This window comes from Peromyscus maniculatus, chromosome 19 (assembly GCF_049852395.1).
Source record: "Peromyscus maniculatus bairdii isolate BWxNUB_F1_BW_parent chromosome 19, HU_Pman_BW_mat_3.1, whole genome shotgun sequence".
Lineage (NCBI taxonomy): Eukaryota > Metazoa > Chordata > Mammalia > Rodentia > Cricetidae > Peromyscus > Peromyscus maniculatus.
Window position 1 is genome coordinate 38,238,379 of NC_134870.1, and position 21,864 is coordinate 38,260,242.

General features: G+C 44.6%; 1 protein-coding gene across 2 annotated transcripts in view; it reads left to right on the forward strand.

Annotated features, from left to right (window-relative positions):
- Window positions 1-9,511: 9,511 nt before the first annotated feature.
- Commd10 (COMM domain containing 10) overlaps window positions 9,512-21,864 on the forward strand; it is a 125,678-nt gene continuing 113,325 nt past the window's right edge. For both annotated transcript variants that reach the window (XM_006977654.4, XM_042263935.2), the window contains exons 1-4: window positions 9,512-9,622; window positions 11,434-11,524; window positions 14,118-14,228; window positions 16,846-17,001. In XM_006977654.4, coding sequence (XP_006977716.1) covers window positions 9,582-9,622; window positions 11,434-11,524; window positions 14,118-14,228; window positions 16,846-17,001 — 399 coding nt within the window. In that variant the 5' untranslated portion in view covers window positions 9,512-9,581. The remainder of the gene's footprint in view (window positions 9,623-11,433; window positions 11,525-14,117; window positions 14,229-16,845; window positions 17,002-21,864) is intronic.

The window sequence follows — 21,864 nt, forward strand, 5'->3', positions numbered from 1 at the left end:
CAGTTTATTACAACATACCATCAATCAGTCCAGGCAAGAACAGCTTCTTACCCAAATGGCTAGCCTTGCCACATTGAAAGCAAACTCCTTACGGAGTTTCTTCAATGCCCATCATCTCTGAAGTAAATTGGTACTACCAGAAGCAGATGTGTCTCATTGTCATGAAAAGCCCTAAGTTAACCTCCAGATCAAACACACCAATCATACCATTTCTTTCTTTTCTCTATCTTTACACTCTGATTTTCTCTTGTCTTTTCATGACCTTGCTTGGCTTTCAACTACAAGTGGCTTTGGCTAATTTAAGTTTAAAAAGGGGTGTGTATGGGGGGGGCAGGCTCTCTTCAGAAAATGCACAAGTCTCACCTGAGAAGGAATATGTCAGGGCTGTTTCAGGAACTGGGCACCGAAATAGCATACATGGTGTGCTCTAGGGTAAATTGTCTGTGCTCAGCTGAGGAAGCTGAGCCGACACAGCTGAGCTGTCTGGTGTCAGAGCAGCCAATAAAAGCAGCAAGCCAAGAAACGGTCAGACCTCCAGCCACCTCCTGTGATGGAACAGCACTGTTTCCACTGTGTCCCTTTCATGGCCCTGTGTCGAGTCCTGCTTGACCTGTTGAACAGTTCTGAAGTGGGGACTGTGGATTGGGAAATGAAAGCTATGAAATATAGATGTAGATGAAGAAAAAGACAGAGACACGGGATAGCTTCAGGAGGGTTCTGGGTCAATGTGGCAGACACTTGAGTTTATTACTCACAAAGTACCCAAAGCAAGGGAGCAAAAATACCCCCCACCCCCCACCCCCGCTTTGAAGGGCATCACAGTTCAAAGTACAGTTAAGTGTAAACACTTACTTAGTACTCAAGACATCTAGTGACTGCACCTTATGCATCCCGTAATTAGGCCTTTAAGTGTAAGACACCTGGTAACCATGCCTTTGGCCAAAACATCCTATTATGCAGCCTTGCAGGAGAAAACAAGCTTGGACTCTCTGACCTTGAGTCAAGATGAAAACAAGCCTCAGCCAGGGGTCTCTGTGGGACCCCACAGCCCTGCATGTTAAATCTTGGGTTAAGTTTATGTATCATGTACCAGCATGGTATTCTCAGGCATTCTGAGGTCTTTGGTGGGAAGTCTAAGGATAGACATGATGGTTTTGGGACAACTGGATATTGCTGAAACACAGTCCTATGTATGATGGGTTATCCAGGGAAACATGTGACTAGGTGATTGCAATAACAGGAAGTGTGAACTGGTTGGACTGTGTACTCTTGAGGGCTTGGTTTCTTTCCTCAGTTGCTATTAACATTGTGTGAGATTATGGGAACCATTGGGAGAATGTATCACAGAGAAGACACTGCAAGGCTAGAAGACATAAGGGGCCAGGCACGTCACACTTGATCAGTGAGGAGGCTGGGCAGCCCTGAAAATCCTGTGTTGTGGCTCATGGTTCTCATGAGGCACATTAAGTCCCTGCTGCCTGTTTGTCTTGTTGAAACCACCACTTAGCTTTAGTAGTGCTGTGCTGGCTCTGATCCCGAAAGAACAGAACTGAACCCACCTTGTCAATTTACTAATCTAAGCAAACAGTGAAGAGAGAGCCTTTTAAAAGTCCTCTGTAAATAAAATATGGGCGGCTATATTGAGGATATGTGTTTGGATTCTTTTCAAATGCAGTAGTATTAATAATTTACTTCAGATTTTCCTTTAACACAAAATCTCTTAAGTAAATTTTGAAAACGTTTAATGAAACCTTGTAAAGTACCATAAGGATGACGTCATGAGCCTGGGGAGAAGGCTCGGTTACTAAGAGCCCGAGAGCTGGGATCTGATTCCAGCACCCATGGCAGGCAGCTCGTAACCTCTGATAACTCCAGCTGAAAGAGGATCTGAAGCCTCTGACTTCTGTGGACACCTCCACTCACATACACATATTCATACACAGACACATACATAGATACACACATGCATACATATGCACAGACACAGACAATCAGACATATCTACAGACACACATGACACACTTACACATACATGGATACACACACACACATACATAGACACAAACAGACACACACACACAAATACAGACACACATACACATGCATAGACACACATCCACACAGACACATCCACAGATACACATGCACACAGACAGACACATACACACAGACATATACACATATGTAGACACAGATACACACTTTTTACATAGATACATACATGGACACATACAGATACATACACAAACACAGATATACATACATGCAGACACTCATACACATACACACAGACACATACTCAGACACAATGACGTACACATACATATATTCACACACATATTCACACACACAGACATGTACACATACTGAAACTCATGGCACATAATTGAAAATAATAAAAATAAATCATTTTTTAAAATGACTTTATGTTCCCACTTCTCCAGAAAGGATTATGGCGAAGAGGTACTTTGTTTTCCACAATGCCTTGGAAACACCACTGATGGATAAATGGACAGAGACCATAATCTCACACAACATCAATGGTTTTTAATAAATATGTTACATACTTTAATGTTTAGGGAAAAGTGAAGTCTACATATAACCAATTCCCTTTGTTTTCACTATTTTTGAATGATGGCTTTACTGTTTCCATAAAAATAACTCACTGCTGGAAATTCAAGTGCTGGAGAAATTACAGATAATCTCATCAGAGAGAATAAACACCCTGAACATTATTCTCGAGATGACCACGGATATCGGTATCTAAACCTCAGTCAAGGTTACATATGGAACCCAAGTTACATGGAACGTGAGTTTAAAATCCTGTCTGTTCTGTTTCTTACAGTCTCTAACGGAGCAGGAGGTGCTGAATTTTGTTGTTTTTCGGCTTCTTTGGCTCTGTTCTTCACATTTAATTTTGTTTTATCAAGTCTTTCAATTCTTGTTCATTGTTAATTTCCACGCTGAGCGCTCATCGGGTGTAGATGTAACCAAACGTCTTATTAAATAAGAAACACAGAAACAATGTAAAAGAGAAAGCCGAGAAGTCAGAGCTCAGAGCTAAAATCTCACCCTTCCTCCTGCTGTCCCAGCTTCGCGAAAAGAGACCTACTTCCTGTCGGTTCGTTTTTTTAAAGTATGTTGTTCTGCCTTCTCATTGGTTGTAAACCCAAACACATGACTGCCTCGTCACTGTCTGAATGTACAGCCCCCTAGGTCTTAAAGGCATATGTCTCCAATGCTGGCTGTATCCCTGAACACACAGAGATCTTATGGGATTAAAGGCGTGTGCCACCACTGCCACACTCTTGCTATGGCTCTAATAGCTCTGACCCTGAACACACAGATATCTATGGGATTAAAGGCGTGTGCCACCACCGCCACACTCTTGCTATGGCTCTAATAGCTCTGACCCTGAACACACAGATATCTATGGGATTAAAGGCGTGTGCCACCACCGCCACACTCTTGCTATGGCTCTAATAGCTCTGACTCCCAGACAACTTTATTTATTAACATACAATCAAAATAATAATTCAGTACAATTAGATTACCACCACAATCGGGCATTTTCCTAGTTTTGTGTATGATGCTCATGGGTGTGGGTTTGCGCACCGTCAGCCTACGTGAGTGGTTTTCTGTGGGATGACTGCACAGTTGCCAAGGTGTGTCTGCCTTCCCTCTTGTACCACCCCGGGCAGGTCTGCCGAGGCTCTACTTTCTCTGATATTATGCCAAAGCTTTCCTGGTTCTTTGCGTATTTGTGTAAAATCAATGTGCCTTTCCATTTAGGATGCCAGGTGGATGCTTCAGTATTGAATTCTACTTACTTTTAATAAAAGCTTAAAGGGAATCTGATAGTGCATTTATTAGTGGGTTCACCTTTCTCTGTTAAGCTTTTGCTATCGGATCTGTAACAAGAGGATTTGCTCACTTTGTCAGGCCATGTCTAACCACCAAGATGGCACCCTCAGGCTGCAGATCCTTCCTTCACCATTGCATCCCTGAGCCTCTGATTCCTCTCAAGTCAGTGGGGTGGAGACGCAGCACTGCTCATCCCATTTCCTGCTTTCATTTCTGCTTAGCACAGGGAAAACCAGTCAGAGTGCTTATGGGGGTCCAGAACATTAACAAAGAGACAGAGGGGTCGAGGGAAGCCTTTTGTCCCATGTCTGCAATGTAACTTTTTCTCTCTCCTTTAGTTTGCCGGCTCCCTGTTTATTGTGTAGAATAATAAGCTGTGATCGTTTTTTCCTTGTCTTACTGTTTCCCTTTGCCATTCAATCAACAGTATTGAAAAGGTAACCCCTGGACCCCTGTGGTTTCCACCACCATCTGCATCATCCCCCAGAGACCTATAGTCACCAGGGATTTCCCATGAGTCTCCCTTGGCTAACCACTGACTCCCAATTCTGCTGCTGTTGGTACCGGGGTTACACCAAGCATCTTGGACATACAAAGCCTGAACTGGGGACTTTAAGGATTCTTACCATTTTCCCAGCACCGTTTCAGCAATCTGAGGAGCACATTTAGTCTCCAATGCAGCTGGGGCTCTTTTCTTAGTGCATGACTCGAAACTGCTTTTCTCCATTCCGGCTGTTAGTTTTCTTGATGTCTGCTAGTGATTTACCAGTTTTTATTTCCTCCACCAGTTAGTGGATTTAAAACAACAACAACAACAAAAATACAAAACACTCTACTATGACTACACGGGAAACACCATCTAATCCCCTCTCAAATGACATTCCTGGGTGAAAATTACTGAAGAAACCAGTCTGGCTTTCACACATCCTATGTGTGAACATCAATCCTTTAAATGGCAGTGGCCTCTGGGAGGTGGAATTTGAGGAAGCTAGGTGCAAATGAAAATGGAGAGGTGAAAATTTCAGATAGTTTTCAACTTCCAGCTCGACAACAGATGAGAAAGAGATCAATTTGTGGAACACAAAGTGCATTTGTGCTCCATTTTAATTAAGGCTTCCACCCCGCCCTCTGGTCCACCCTCCATCGGATGGCTGTAAGTGAACACGAACGGGGTTCTGACTGGCGAGTGCAGCCTGCAGCTTTGATGCCTCTCCTTCTTGTTTCTTTGCTTTGCCCGTAAGCGTTTTGTTCCCTTTCCGCATCACAGCCAGTTGTGCGAGTACTCAGAGAGCACATTGTATTCGAGCAGTCCTTACTCCCTGAGATCTCACCCGAACAGGAACATTTCCACAACCAACTCACAAAGAAAAATGCACACTCTAAAAACTTCGTGCCCTTTGGAATCGGGGGAGAGATGACGGAATGAATTTTTTCCATTTTACCATCCACACAGGTGTCCTTTGGCTCCGCCCCAGTTGACTTTCTCACACCTGTGAGGCAAGTGTTGCCGACAGCTAAAACAGGGGCGTCAACTGTGACTGACTGTTGGTGTGCAAGGAAGCCATGCAGACTATGGCTTCTGACAGAGACGCCCGCCCCGTAGGAGGTTTATATTTTGTCCACAGGCTGGGATGACCCATGGGGAGCAGGTAGTATTGATTCGGTCCTATGTCGTATTTGCTTGATGCACCTGACAGATCCAGGATGAATTACAGAACTTCAGACTTCCAAAATGCTCCTTGGCTAGTCAACATGTTCCATATAGAGTAGTACACAGTACCTATACAATGTCTGATTTGACAAAATACATCAAACACTTCCTTAAAAAGTCATTTCGGTGAGACTGGGTTCCAGGGACTGAGAAACTGAAAGATAGCAATATAGAGAGGAAATGAAAATGAATTTAAAAACGCAAAAAAGGAGCTAGGCCTCACCAGGCAGGAGGAGCCTTCTCAAAGCCCCGCCTATCCACTTTCTTCCCTCAGCCTAATTTGTCACAGCCTACCCTAGTCACTTTGTACTTTGCGTTTAGGGGGAGACATTTGTGATATTTTCTCCTTCCTGTTTCACTTGCAAATCTGGAGTGTTGATGAGGACACAGGAGGTTGGGCCTGAAAGTGATTTTTAAAGAGAAGGACAGAGCCAACAAATCCTTCAAGGAACATAGGAGTGGAGAGAAGAGCTTCTGCAAACACTGGAGTCTTCTACTCTCTGCCGCATAAAAAACATTCGCTTCTTGCAAACAAAGGGTGCTAGGGATGGTCTCTGCACCATATTCCCAAGTACATTGGCAACCTCTGTTTCTCTGGAACCCCTGGGTTGTAGAACCCCCAGGGTCCAGTGACAATACTGTTGGGGTTGCTGAGCAAGTGTGGTTGACTTCTGGAGAAAATCATTTGCATTTGGGAATGGGATGCTGAAGAATGAATTTGGAGTTGCTCTTTGGTGTGCCCAGAATTCACTTAGGGTTGGGGGAGATTTGTGAAAGAAATGTTCAGAAATTAGCCTACTTTATAATATACAAAAAATTAAGTCCTGCCTATTGGAGGGAAGGAGTGTGAGTACACAAAGGGGCCTCGAGAAGAGACCTGTGAAAAGAGAAGGGACTCCAGACAGAACCAAGCTCATAACAGAAGGAAAGACAGGTTCCTAGGGAAGAGGGGGGTGAGGCTACATTTCCTTTCATCAGGAGCTGGAAACCCGCTGGGCAGTTTTAGAGCAAGGATCAGTGAGCAGTTCTGATTCTTGTCTGTGGTTCTGTCCTGACCAGATAGAGAAATGCCACAAGTATTTGGACACTCTAGTTTCTGATGAGGTGCCTCATTGCTGCATCAAAATGCCCAATCAATGCAACTTAAAGAAGAGAGGGTTGACTCTGGCTTATTCCCAGGGCAGTCCATCATGGTCAGAAAGACCTGGTGGCGGGAGCGTCATGTAGCTAGTCACACCGCGCCTACAGTCAGAAGGTAGAGCGGGGTGAATGCTGGTGCCAAGTTTGCATTCTTCTTTTTATTCACTACAGGACCCAGCACAAGAAATGGTACCCTCTGTGCAAGGTGGGTAGTCCCACCTTAATCTAGATCCTTCCTCACAGACATGGACAAAGTGTGGAGGGAAGTGTGGGTGGGGCTTGGAGGAGGTCATGGAAGAAGGCTAGGGAAGGACATAATGCTTGTCTCTAAGGTAAGTTTAGATTCTGTCAAGTTGACATGATTAGCCATCACACAGGTGGACAGCACCACTTTGCATTTTCCTCCCTCATACCCTTCCTTCCTTCTCTTCTGCTCTTATTCCCACGTTCCTGAAATTATACCCTCCAACGGGGCACAGGCATGTAGGTACAGCTGGGCTTCTTTTCCAGAGAACTGTGGGTACCACAGAATGTAAAAGAAAAATGTAGACTCGAAGTTAGCAATAAAGGTAGAAAAACAGAAAAGCTTTGCTGCATTTAGGAGAGCTAGGTGTCCTTAACAGATGGGTGGGAGCAGACCTGGGCTCTGCACCCATCCGGAAGCTGGGCTGACTAGAGGGCAAGAGTGAAGAGAGGCTGTGGAATCCTGACCCCAGTCAGTCCCCTGCCAAGTTCTGCATGGACTTACACCAGATATGCGTGGAAACAGCTCAGGGGAGGCTCACACTCAAAGGGTGAAATTATTCACAGCATCACTTATATCAGTAGGGGACCAGTCATCATTATATATGGCGTGACAGATCATTGTGACCGGCGGTGACTCTCTGGACAGGACCCTAGAGGTCTGTGCTTTGTATGTACTTGAAGGAGAGCATCTCTCAAAGGTACAGATCACATTTCTTAATCCTCACCACAGTCCAGGGAAGCAGGTATTACTGTCACCTCCACATCACGTATCAGGCCTCCAAAGGTGTGTGAGTTCACACAGACTCGGGATTTGCGCCTCTTTGATTGAGCCCCCGCTGTGGTTTTCAAGGTAGCCGAGGAAGGGCTGAAGTTCCCTAGGAATCTGAACCAGGTTTAGCTGATCAGTGACTTTGACGTCAGCCATGAATCAAGACACAAGGAGAATGTTTCAAAGACTGAGGAGAAATGGGACCCCTCGAAAGTTATGCCAGGTAAGGCAATCTGTGTTTGGATCGCAGACCCCTAATTATGTAGATTCACATACATCTTTTTCAGATATGCATAAACTGGGGGAGTATGTGGAGTGTCGTGGGACTAAACGTATTTGTATGTGTTCAACATACTGTATAATTGACTCAATTATCCACGTGGGGATTATTCACTTTTAATTTGCAATCTGGCTTGTCTCAGTTATGGTGTTCTTGGGTTGCTCCAGGAATGCCAACTAATTTAAATAATAATTTAAGTAAAACATAATTAGGAAGGAAAATTAAATTCGATCTCTTGCCAGCTCTTGAACAGCCTACTATTGAAATGTAATCCGTGTGCTGTCTTCATTTTCCCGATGCCTTTTCACTCTCACAGGATTTGATTGCTATGACTATGGCAGTGACTTCCTGTAGAGTTTTCCCGCTTATCTCTTTCCAATCAGACCATCGTTCTGACCGTAATCTTAAAAACAAACAACCAAACCCCTAACTTTTAATGGCTACCCATTAAATGTGCAGAGGCCAAATCCCTTCACCAAAGCTGCTTCTAGTTTGCTTCCAGACTGCCTTTGGCAGGTCAGCCAAGTCACTCTCCTATTCTCAGCCTTTGCTCACTCTTTCTTCCGCTGAAACACCCTCCTCACCTCTGCAGGCGCAGGAAGCTTTTCCTTATCTTCCAGCTCTACTCTGCTACCCCCACTCCTTAAACACATTCCTCCCGTCTTTTCTAAGGCAGATAAAGGTTTTTTTTTTTTTGTGAAATGCATTGTGTCCTTACTCTCTTGTGAGAAACTTAACCATACACTTCGCGGTGATTTATCTTTCTTCTATGCTATGCTGGACTCCAAAGAGAGTCCTAACAAATACTTGTCCATTTTAATTGCTGACAAAACGCATTTGTCTGCTTGAATCTCCAGTGCCTAATTCAATGCTTGGTATACCGTAGGTACTCAATGAATCTACTGTAGAAGGAACTGGACCAGAACTGTGCTCTGCAGAGAACTCTGGGGATGCGGACACAGGAGGGTCAATAACATAGAGTTGGGAGCATAATCTCTCCTGACAGGGGATGCTCCTTGGCCCATTTCTCCATCCATAGACGCCTTGGAGCTTGCTTAAACCCTCCACTAAAACTGAAAAACAAAAAACAAAAAAACAAACAACAACAAAAAACAAACAAACAAAAAAAAACCAGGTAAATGCTACATGTAGTACATGTTTGTGAGTGCAGTCATGTATACACGTGCATAAAATGCACACATTAGGTTGGGGATTTAGCTCAGTGGTAGAGCGCTTACAAGCGCAAGGCCCTGGGTTCGGTCCTCAGCTCCGGGAAAAAAAAAAAAAAGCACATATAGACAAATATGCCTAGCCAGGAATGCAGATATAAAAATAAAAATATATACACATGTACAGCCCGGATTCCGAAATGGTCAGAGTGGTAGAAATGACCATGATCTTCCTTTTCCTTTCTGAACCACGCACAAGCCTCCTGGAATTCTGCTCCCTGCAGCCCGATAGCGCAAACGTCCGGGACGGCGCGACTTGGCCCTTCCGGGCTTCCGTCAGGCCCGCCGTCATTGGCTGCGCTGTGCACAGCTGACGGTCGCGCGGGCGAGGAAGCTGCGAGGATGGCGGCGTCCGCGGCGCTGATCTTGCCCGAGAGCCCCAGGTAGCAGTCAGGCCGAGCGCCCCGCCACACCGGGGTGACCTGTTGGGGCGGGAGCTGGGGTGTCGCCGCCGCCGGCTGCTGAGGTGCGGTCGACCCGGGTCGGGAGCCCGAGCGGAACGCGTAGGGACTTGTGGGGGCGTGGAGGAGGGTGGGCGGGGCGTGGAGGGGAGCGTGGGCGGGGCGTGGAGGAGGGTGGGCGGGGTGTGTGGGGAGCGTGGGCGGGGCGTGGGCGGGGCGTGGGCGGGACGCGGAGGTGTGGGCGGGGGCGGGGTGTGGAGGGGAGCATGGGCGGGGCGCGGAGGTGTGGGCGGGGCGTGGAGGAGGGTGGGCGGGGCGCGGAGGAGAGCGTGGGCGGGGCGTGGAGGAGGTGGGCGGGGTGTGGGGGGAGCGTGGGCGGGGCGTGGAGGAAGATGGGCGGGGCGTGGAGGAGGGTGGGCGGGGTGCAGAGGTGTGGGAGGGGTGTGGAGGGGAGCATGGGCAGGGCGTGGAGGAGGGTGGGCGGGGTGCAGAGGTGTGGGAGGGGTGTGGAGGGGAGCATGGGTGGGTGCGTGGGTGGGCGGGGAGGGAGAGGTAGGAGAAGCGTGCCTCAATTCTGGAATGCTTCGAGTTTGCAGGGAGCCTTGGCCGCCCTGGTCTGTCCTGGAGATACTGACGTGAGGGACTTTGTAGCGCAGGTAGTAGAAGTCACTAGATGCCACCTGAATTCTGTTCAATTTCTTGGGAAAACACTCTGTGTTTTTAGTTATTTCAGACCTGATGATGGTGAGAAAGGCTCATGCTAGCACCATGGCATGATTATAACACGTGTTAATAGCCCCTTGAAACCAAGGTCAGACAGTTCAGGCATTAGTGACATATTTAGCCAGCCTTGGCACCATTAATAATGTTTTCATTTTATGTAGTTTTTAGTTTTTTCAGTGTGTTAGGTAAGACTGGCCAGCTCTGGTGAGGATACAAAGCCCAGTGCAGTTTTAAAGATTTTCTTTGGCGGAATGGTTCTAACTATGTTGCCAAGACTGGCCTCATACCCGAGATCTGTGCAGCCCTACCCTCCCAATGAGCTGACACTATTGGCCGCCCCAGCACATCCTGCTCAGATTTCCCCCAGTAAAACAAAATGACTTCATCAAAAACTGACCCAGTTTGTGGAGGCAGAAGAAATAACTCATGAATGCAGGTAAACATATTGAAGGTTGAACACAACACTCTCCTGCATTGGGAAGAAGACAGTTGGCATTTTCAAGTTTTTCCGTCCGTCACTGGATCTGACAAGCCACTTCTTTTCTTCAAACTCTTGTCCTGGGGGAACGCGAACACACACTATGAAGGCACAGTGAGGATGTACGCAGTTGTGCTTACCACACAGTGTGAAGTTGGTGATCACAAGTGGCACGGGCCGTATAGTAACTGTGCACTCTAAATAGTTTTGTATGTATTGTCTGTCCCCTCCTCCACCGTTATTCGCCATCGTTATCCTTTATGGTTTTGGTGTAATCCCCGAATTTGCTGTGTTCTCCTTCACACTCCTTTCGAGTTCTGTTTTGGATTAAGTGGTAGCATGCATCCCCACTGCTGATTACCTCCCCCAAGTAATTTGTCTGGGAAGAGAAAATGGTCAAGCTTTTCAACAGGAATGCTTTTGGGGAGAGGCGTTTTTTGGAAATGCTCAGTGTTTACCTGACTATCACTCATTTCAGTTTATTTCACTAAGAGGACATGGCTACTAGAGTTGTTGAAATAAAATGTATCGGCAGCAATGGCAAATGCATTTTGAAACTTATTTTGGAACTTTTTTTTATAAATTTATTTAGCATGAAGAAGGCAGTGCCGCTGATAAACGCGATCGATACCGGAAGATTCCCACGCCTTCTTATCCGAATTCTCCAGAAGCTGCACCTGAAGGTCTGCATTTCTGTATTCCTGTGGCTTGTGACCCCTCTGATTCCCCTGAAGCTTGATTGGGAAAATTGTGGGAAATACTGTTCTCTAGTGTGTTCTTGGGAACTCCAGATCTGTGGAAGATTTGATAATGTTCTCTGGTCAAAAGTTTGGGGAACTTTGTATTCTGTAATTAACTTAAAAAAACATGGAGCTTTCCAGAATATTTTGAATACGAATGTTTGGGTCATATATTTAAGGGTGAAAATTCGACTTTGGAATTGTTTTATCTCTGTATATAATGTTCTATGGAACATGCTTTAGGAAAAGGCTACCTGGTAAAGATAGTTCACACTTTATTACAGTGTTCCAGGGCCTTTTTCAACCTTAATGTTGTGTATGCATTCCTCACCTTGCTTACACATGCCCTTGTTCCCTGCTTCACTGAGAGAGATGGTCAGTGGTCAAGAGCATGAACTGCTTTTGCAGAGGATTTGTGTTTGGTTCCCAGCACTCACTTAGTGGCTCATAGCCATCTGTAACTCCAGTTCCAGGGATCCATACCTTCTTCTGGCTTTCTCGGGCTCCTGCATGCATATGGTGCATATAGACTCACGTAGGCACCATGCACACACATACAAATAATCAGTACATCTTAAAAATAATTCAGTCAATATTTCTTCTCACATGGTATTTAATCTCTGATTTTTCTCTTTGCTTTTATTTCAAGGGTACAGTTGGTTTGGCCATGTGGCTGCTTGGTAATTAAGTTATTTGGTAACCGGTCCAACTTATATTCCATATTGGGTTATACAATTGCATTGACCACGTTTATGGAGCACTTGCTAAATGCTCTGCACGTAGGCACCAACATTCAGTTACATCAAAGCTCTTTATTGGCCAGGAGACGGCTCCAGACCCATAGCCTACTCACTCTGAATTGTCTCTCAAACCCAAAATCCCCATATCGTTTTATTTCAGATCTGTATTGTTTCCTGGCTTCGGACTGGTGGTATCTGTTACTCATAATCTTCTTGGTTTTGCTCTTTTTTTTTTTTTTTTTTTTTTTTTTATGTGTATGAGTGTTTTGCTGCACGTATGTATGTACACCACATGTGTTTTTGGTGCCCATGGAGGCCAGAGAGGGCATTGGATCCCCTGGAGATAGAGGTGGCTGTGAACCTCATTATGTGGGTGCTGGGAACTGAACATGGGTCTTTTGCAAGAGCAGCAGGCACTCTTATCCACTGAGCCCTCTTCCCCGCCCTTGACTGATTCCTAATAATACCATTCCGGCAATGTTTCCAAATGTTTTTCTCTTTTAAAAACGTTGATCATACTTAACAGCGTTTAGAAACATCAGTAGCTGTCTCTTACCACATGGCGAAAACGTCAAGATCCTTAACACTGTGTGTGAGATTCAGTAGAAGATGGTAGTGGTGTATGTTCTCTCTACTTTTCACTTGCAATCACACCGGACAGTGCACCTTTATTACAGTGTTCTAGGGCCTTTTTCAGCCTTGTGTTGTGTATGCATTCCTCTCCTTGCTTCCACATGCCCTTGTTCCCTGCTTCACTGAGAGAACATCACCTTTCAAGCATTTTGTGATCTCACTCTCAGGCCTTGTGCTCGTCTCTTCTCTGTGCTTCTGGAATGTGTGGTTGATTCTCAGTTCACCGTAGCTCTGCCCTACAAGCACTCGTTTCTCAGAAGACAACCAAATCCCTAAACTTCATCAGTCTTTCTACCTACAGCCTGGAGAGTCATGCCTTCCTCACCTGTCGGCTCCCTTCCCCAGTACGTTACTCACTATACAGTTGGCACTCGATGCATACATTCGGAGTTAATTCTTTTCTTTCATTGGGAAATGCAAAACCAACACAGGAACTCTAAATCCGTGCCTGTAGTGAATCTGTGATGTAGCTGGGGAGGCAGGAGGAATAGCAGCAGCAGGAACAGTCTGTGTGTGTCTCATCTTACACATGAGCCGTCTGCGTGGGGAAAACCGAGGGGAGTCCAGCAAACTTCTGTAGCGGAGAACTTAGAAAACAGGTATTTGGGGCCTGTGACCTTAATTAGTGGTTACACCTCATCTAATTAAAAACCTTCTATGTTTGACCCCATCACGGAGATTTTAGGTCCCCATGTGAAACCTGTTGATATAACTGCTATATGTTTCTGGCTGCAGAGCCAGCTGTCTGGGTTCCTGACCAGAACACTAGAAACAGCAAGACAGACTATGGAAGGTGAAGGGGGGAGCAGAAGAAGAGCTGTGCTGGAGGAAGTCAGCAGTTTCAAGGAGGGACTGCTAATTAGGAGATGAAATGAAAGAATTAGGAAGACCAGATATCAGAAACATAGAGCACAGATGTCTGAGGTGGTCTAAAATTAAAGCAGAAAAACCGTCCATTTCTCAGATTCCCGGCGATCAGTTATGTCACCACGAGAAGTTCGTTTCATCCCACTTAGCTGTCTAGAATGCGGGTCATAGGTAGTTCCGATTACAAGCACGGCAGTTTGCTTTCACCATGGACTTGGCCTTCCTCTTAGGTCCTCTCTTCCTGTAAGTGAGTCCTCTGGGTGCGCGCTCTGGGCTGACCGCTTGTGTGTCTGTAGGCCGAGAGCAGCTTCAGTGAGGAAGAGGAAGAAAAGCTTCAGGCTGCCTTCTCTCTGGAGAAACAAGAACTTCACCTGGTTCTGGAAACAATATCCTTCGTTTTGGAACAGGTATTTTTATGGCCTTGATTTCCTATTCACTGCCTGTTTTCATGACTTTAATATCTGCGGCTTTTTATATTTTTATATAGCTATGTAAGATGGAAACGTTCAGGATGTTTTAGTCAAGAGTTTCAATATACTGAAACATTTTTGAATGCATGGCTTCTTTCCATAGCACTTCATTCTGCGAAAATAAATACGATATAGTAGTAGTAATTATTTAACAACGTGCATTGGGCCTTCATCTGATTTTAACTTCTTGTTTCTTGGTATAGTTGGAAAAACAAACACTTTTCACTGAAGAAGTTGAACAGGTGATTGGGTGGCACGCATTTGATTAGGAGGCTGTAGAAAGAAATAATGTCGTAATTCTTTTACTACGGAATTTCCTTTCTCTACTTTTTTCCCTCAAACTCCTTCCATCCTTTTCGTTCCTGTCCATGTCCTGTGACTTCAGTGTGTCCTGGAGCTGTCTCTGTTTAGGCACTGTGTATTTTTTCTCTCTTCTTTCAGATGAATGGTTTTCAGTTTTATGCCTGAGAGCCTCCAGTGGGTGGCATCTTGTTCCCAGGGCATCATTCCTATCATCCCAGTGCAAAGTGTCAAGTGCCAGGTTTCTCCTGCATCTCATTAGTCTGTAGCTATTAGAGCCACGTTGTCTGCGTCCACCGTACCTGGGCTGTCCTTAATTCTGACTGTGTTCCAGGTTCTTTTTCCATGTGTTCTCTCTTTCTAGTTTTTCTGACAAAACCTTGCTAAGGGCAGTGAGCAATAACCATGCTACAGACTGTATTCTGCCTTGAAATTTCCTTCACCAAACGTATTCATCCATTATTTTATTTTATTTTATTTTATTTTATTTTATTTTATTTTATTTTATTTTATTTTATGTTTATGGGTGTTTTGTCTGCGTATATATCTGTGCACCATGTGCGTGTCCTGTACCCTCGAGAGTCCAGAAGAGGGTATGGAACTAGAGTTACAGACAGTTGTGAGCTATGTGGGTGCTGGGAACTGAGCCCATGTCTTCTCGAAGAGCAGCTAGTGTTCTTAAGTTTATCCCCCAGTCCATTATTTTTTAATTTAGCCTCACTCAAATTTCAGGGCACATGTAGCATGTAGCCACATGGCTTGTCAGACGTTAACCCGAATGACTTCTAGTTCCATTTCTGGTGGAGTCCTTGTTCCTCTCTGAAGCTCTTGAGCATCATCTTTCCTATCTGCATTTCTCTCCGAGTCAACATCAGGGTCTCCCTGCAGCGTTCTGGAGCTTTTCCAGCCTGTGGCTCCAAACTCTTTCGCCTGTGTTCTTTCCATATACTATGACACAGGCCTGTAAACCCCATGGTCAGTTTTGTCACAGCAGTAGCCCCGCTTCTTGTACCACTTTCCTCTTTCATCTGTTGTTATGGGGACCAAATACATGACTCAGAGTAGGGAGGGTTGATTTTGGTGGATGGGGTTTTGAGGGATATGGTCCATCTAGGAAATCATGGAGGTAGGAGCAGCTTGTGACTGAGGCAGTGGGAACATCTGTTAACAGGCTCTACATCTTCCAAAGAGAGTGAGTGCCACAGCTGGGATTTGTGCTCAATCACCTGAACCTGTGAGGGACACTTCATAGTCAAACCTTAACCTGGATCATCATGATGACTGGTTCTTAAGTTTGCTGAGCCTTAGTAGAAAAAGAATGTAGTTAAACAGAACAGAGCAGGATGGGGCTTGTGGGGAAATTGTTCTCAATTTATGTATGGAACAGAACAGATATTCTTAAAATTATTGTAGAATTTTCTTTCGTTATGTGTAACTTTGGTTGATAGAGGTAGTTTTGAGGACTCCTTGGGAAAAGTCTATTTGCTGAAACCATTGAAACTTTAATTAAGTGAGATAAATGAAATAAAACTTTGCTAAGTAATTTTAGTGTTATTTAAACCACAAGCAAAACAAAACATTTAGCCTGAGCAAGTTAGGCCTACTTACCATGACCTTTAGCTCTTTGTTTTGTATGTTATTAATAGAACTGTTGAAAATGCCTGCAAGAGGGCCATGGAGTCTTTTTTATTTAAATTGTTTCAATGCTGGGGCTGGAGAGATGGCTCAGCCGTTAGGAACACTTACTGCTTTTGCAGGGGACCCAAATTCAGTTTCCAACATCTGCTTCAAAACCTGGGATTTGTGCTCAATCACCTGAACCTGTGAGGGACACTTCATAGTCAAACCTTAACCTGGATCATCATGATGACTGGTTTTTAAGTTTGGTGAGCCTTAGTAGAAAAAGAATGTAGTTAAACAGAACAGAGCAGGATGGGGTTTGTAAGGAAATTGTTCTCAATTTATGTATGGAACAGAACAGTATGTATGTATGAGCACAAAACCAGGCTGCTTTAAAACACCGTGGCTCCAGCTTCAGGGACCCAATGCCTCTGGCATCTATAGGCCCTGAACTTGCTGTCATATGCACTTATTTCCAGTGTGTGCATGCGCGCGTACATACATACACATATACATGCACACACTCGCGTGCGCGTGCACACACACAATTTAATTTGCTTTAAATACTTTTGTATTGTCTATAGCTCAAGGACTGCATGAGCCTGAGGCTGTGTGTGCTTGCCCCCTTTGACAGGCTGTATACCACAATGTGAAGCCAGCTGCCCTGCAGCAGCAATTGGAGACTATTCATCTCACACAAGACAAAGCAGAAGCATTTGCCAACGCTTGGTCAGCTATGGGTCAAGAAACGGTTGAGAAGTTCAGGCAGAGGATTCTGGGCCCTCACAAGGTATATTTTTCAATAAAATTATAGCAGCTAATCTTGAAAATGATAATATTGTGGTAAGAGGTAAAGTAAGGCAAAAAGTCAAATATTCCTGCTGTGGGATGTCTTTCTGTACACTCTGATTGTATTTGTTGCTCCCATTGGCTAATAAATAAAGCAGCTTTGGCCTATGGCAAGGCAGCTTAGAGGCAGGCGGGAAATCCAAGCAGAGATACAGAGAGAAGAGGGGAAGAGTCGGGGAAGATGTCAGCCCTCTCTCTAAGGAGCAGCATGTCACGGGACACAGGTAAAGCCACAGAGCACTTGGCGATTCATCGATTAATAGAAATGGGTTGAGTTATCAGAGCAAGCTAGCAAGAACCCCGAGCCATAGTCCGTACAGTTTATAATTAGTATTAAGCCTCTGAGTGATTATTTTATAAGCAGCTGTGGGACCACAGGTGGGAGAGATTCATCCAGACCAAGGGGCTGGGCCGTGTGGTGATACATTATGTATCAAATAAAGCTTGCCTGAGGATCAGAAGACAGAGCCAGCCACTAGATTAAACATCGGGGCCAGAAAGTGGTGGCACACACCTTTAATCCCAGTACTGGGAAGCGCACATGTCTTTAATCCCAGCACTTGAGATCTCTGCCTTTGTTACCATTATTTGGGAAGCACACATGCCATTAATTCCAGCACTAGGAGGAAGTGAAATGGCTGGGTGGAGAAAGGTATATAAGGCGTGAGGAGACAGGAACTAGAGCCTCTTGGCTGAGGACTCAGAGGCTTTCAGTCGGAGGATTCATGGAGATAGGATCTTGTCTCCCTTGAGAAGTTTCTCTAGTGACTTGTTCCTTTGTCTCTCTGATCTTTCAGCATTTACCCCAATATCTGGCAGCGGGTTTTTATTATAAGACCATTTAGGATTCGCGCAATAGGGTGAGACCGGAGAAACTTCCAGCTCCATATTCCTGTTTAAGTTTTTCTACATATTAGCATATTTGTTACCACATGATTTAATTTTGGCAGTTTTAAATATACATTTGTAATTTAAGAATAGGAATGAGATAGTCTCCTTACACCCTTGGCAGTGATTCTTCCTGTGTTCCCAGGTGAGGCTTGTTTTTCACATTTACCGAGTCATATTCTTGCTTGTCTTTTGTGCATCTGCGTCAGTGCTGAGCAGAACCCCATGCGTGTGATAGGTACTGACTTAGCATCTGTCAACTCCCATAAACCAAACCCTGGGAGAGCCAGAAAGTTAGCTGTGTCACGAGACGCTCCGCGAACCTAACCTCACAGAGTTGGGGACGATTGGGCAGATTTTGCCTTTTCCTATTCACACTTTGTATGAAGTGAGTTTTCTGATGTGCAAACAGTTTTGTGTTCCTGGGGGTAAATCTCCTGTGTCATCCTTGGAATAGACTGCTGGTTTGGTTTGCTGATAGTTTGCTAAAGATTTTTTCCACGGATTTATGGTACATCTGAGGTGAGCAGGGAGCTGCTCCTGCCCTGCTGTCCAGGAGTGGCTGTGAAGGATGAGCATTGTTCTGCATTCCCAGGAATGTGCTGGGGTAGCGGTTTCAGACTCTGCAGCACTTAGTATTGCCAGTTGCTTTTCTTTTTTTTGTTGTTTTTCTTAAAACCAAGGCATTAAGTTTGTGGTGCTGTCTTGTATCTCTAACACACGGTTTTGACAGCTTTTTATGGACCCGTCATGCATTCTGTGGTAAAGTGTCTGGATATTTTGCTTAACTGTGCTCCATCTGAGAGAAGACAGAGCTGTAGATCGATCTCATTGTATTCCAGGCATACCACCTCGTTGTATGTAGGCATACGTCCTTTAGAGACGCATTTTCTCAGGTTTAACAGAGAGAGGTGCTTGCCTGCGTTCCCTTCACTTGGGACTTGAATTCCAGTTCGAGCTCTCTGTGACATCGGTGATGGGACAGTGTTTCTGCTGGTCTGCAGCTGTCTTTCTCTCTTCATAGCTGTGTGTCCCACACAGCCAAAGCTTTAATTATGTTGAGTCTCTGTGTATCACTTGGGATGTTCTTGACCCCATGCTCAGTTTTGTGCCTGAGAGTTTATAGACAGAGGTAGTATTACAGATGTTTCCTCTTCTGTTTCTTATCAGTGTTTTGTACAACATTGGTGTTTTTCGTGTACACCTGAGATCCATTTTGAGCTGCTTTTGGTTAAGGTGCAAGGTGCAGGCCAAGGCCATGCTTTTGTCTGTTGCACTACATGCCAACATTGTTACTGTAGTTATTATCCTTTTATCTCCAAATTGCTTCTGCGCTCTGTAAAAATCATTTCATGTGTTTGTCTTTTTCTGAATTTTCTGATTCCTCTATCTGTTTGTCTGTCTTTGTGTCAGAATATCCCTCTGTCTTAATTACTGGAGCTTTATTGTAAGAGAGCCAAGCATGGTGGCGTACCCTTCAGTCACAGCACTCAGGAGGCAGAGGCAGTGGGATCTCTGTGAATTTGAGTCCAGCCTGATCTACACACACAATTAAAAAAAAATAGTCTGAGCTCGATGGCTTTGTTCTCATTTGGGGTATTCTAGTTTCTTGCTCTTACATATAAATTTGAAAAATCAGCTTTCAGTATCTACAAGCAGTCTTGCTGGCATATTAAGATTGTGTTTGATTTAACAATGAATTTGTAGAGGAATAATTTTTTATTTCAGTGTTCTTTATTTTTGTCACAGATCCTGTGCATATTTTGTTATTTTTTAGCTCAGTATTTTATTTTGTTTTTAAAGCTGTTATAAATATGCTATTTTTGAAATATTGGTTCTCATTGTTTATTGTTAGATACTGAAAATAGAAATAGAATTAACTCTTTAAAAATACTTTTTCTCTGATACTGGAGATTGAACCCAAGAAGTGCTAGCAATCTCTCTATGCCTTAACGTTTCTATTTTGACCTGCCCTATGACTATATGACTCTGGTAATTCACTAATTAGGGATAGGACCTTTAAAAAATAGATTTCTTTCAATTATTTTCAAGTACCTGGAACTCTCTCTGTAGACAAGGCTGGCCTTGAACTCACAGAGATTCGCTTGGCTCTGCCTCCCGAGTGCTGGGATTAATGGTGTGCGCCACCACTGCCAGGCAGTGAAGTACATTTTTATAATTATTTTTACATGGATATTTGCAACAGAGAACCCCCCATCTATACAGCTCCCCCTTTTTATCTATGTCATATATATGTGTGTTTTCATGTGTGTTTGTATGTGTGAGTGCTAGAGGTCATGTTGGGTGTTTCCCTCAATCCACCTCCCCCACCCCATTTTGTTTTTTGAGACAGAGTTTCCCTGTAGGCCCTGGAGCTCCCTGATTCCACTGGACTAGGATGGCCGGTGACCTTGCATCAGCCTGAGTCTGTCGCACCGGTGTCGAGGTTCCACGGATACTGGGGATCTGAACTCAGGTCTGCAAGCTTGCAGAGCAGTTGCTTTACTGACCAAGCCATCTCCCCGGCCCTGCTAGTCCTTATGTACTTGTCTCACTTGATTGACAGTTTGGGGAAGAAAACGCTGTCTCCCTCTAACTGTTAGCTCTCGATCTCCAGGAAATGTTCCGTCTGAGCCTGCCTTCCGTGTCTGATTGTCCTTGGACTTTTGCCTTGCTTTTTCATTATTTCAGTCTCTTTGTTTTCCCGCCTCCCGTGCAGACTTCAGTTTGTCATTTTGCTTCCCTGAAATTCTTTTTTTTTTAAAGCATCTCCATTTAGAAAATCTTCCTTATATTAGTCTGATTTTGCTTGTGTTTTCCTTCTGTGTTGAGGGGGGAGGGGGTGGGTAGTTCACAGTGTCTCCTGGACAGCTGCCTTTGGAGATAGTAACGATAGGTTCAGATGCTGCTTAGGAGTACGAAGTTGTCACAGGAAATATGAAAAATGGAAAAAAGAAACTTAAGGGCTGGATGCTGTGGCATTTGTCTGTTATCCCAGCATCTTGGGAGTCGTAAGAGAGAAGGGAGGGTCACAAGGTTGAGGAAAGCCAGGACAGTGTAGTAATGTAGTAAAACTGTCTCTAAAAAATAAAGTTGAAGGGCCGAAGAAATTGCCTGTATGTGTGTATGTGTACCATGTGTGTGCCAGTAGGGGACAGAAGAGGTATTGGATTCCCTGGAACATGAGTTACGGTTGAGTTTGAGCCTTCATGTAGGTCTAGGGCACTGAACCACTGAGCTTTCTCTTCAGTCCCCAAGCTATCTTTATATATACATATATATACATACACACACACACACACACACACACACACACACATATATATGAATGACAGAATAGCAGGCCATTGTGAATATGTAGCCATGTCTTCTTGTTCATTCATCCATTGACAGACACTTAGGTTGTTAATGGGTCTTGGCTGTTGTGAACAGTTCTGCAATGGTCATGAATGTGCAGGTGTCTTCAAGATGCCAGTTTCATTTCTTTTGGATATATACTTAGCAAGGGGTTCCTGGGTCACATGGTAGTACTATTTCCAATCTTTTTTGTCTTAATTAAATTTGTCTTTGACAGTTTCATATGTGTACACAATGTGTAGTGGCCACTTTTAGCCTCGACCTCTCTTGTCACCCTGCAGCCCACAGACACTTCTGCCTTCCCTACAGAGCTTTGTCCTTGTGTACATACCTGTTCAGTCGGTTTTGTGACCACTGAGTTTCACCAGGGCTGGCTGTGTGGCCATGAGCTTGGATCTGTCCACTGCGGGTTGATGGATTCAGTAGTGGCTACACAGCTGATGGCTGTGATTTCAGTTCCCAGAATCTATCAATGGCAGTTTTCAGTGTTGTGAGGAACACTCCTACCATTTGCAGTAATAGATGTACCAATTTATGTTTCTACTGACTGTGCCCAGGG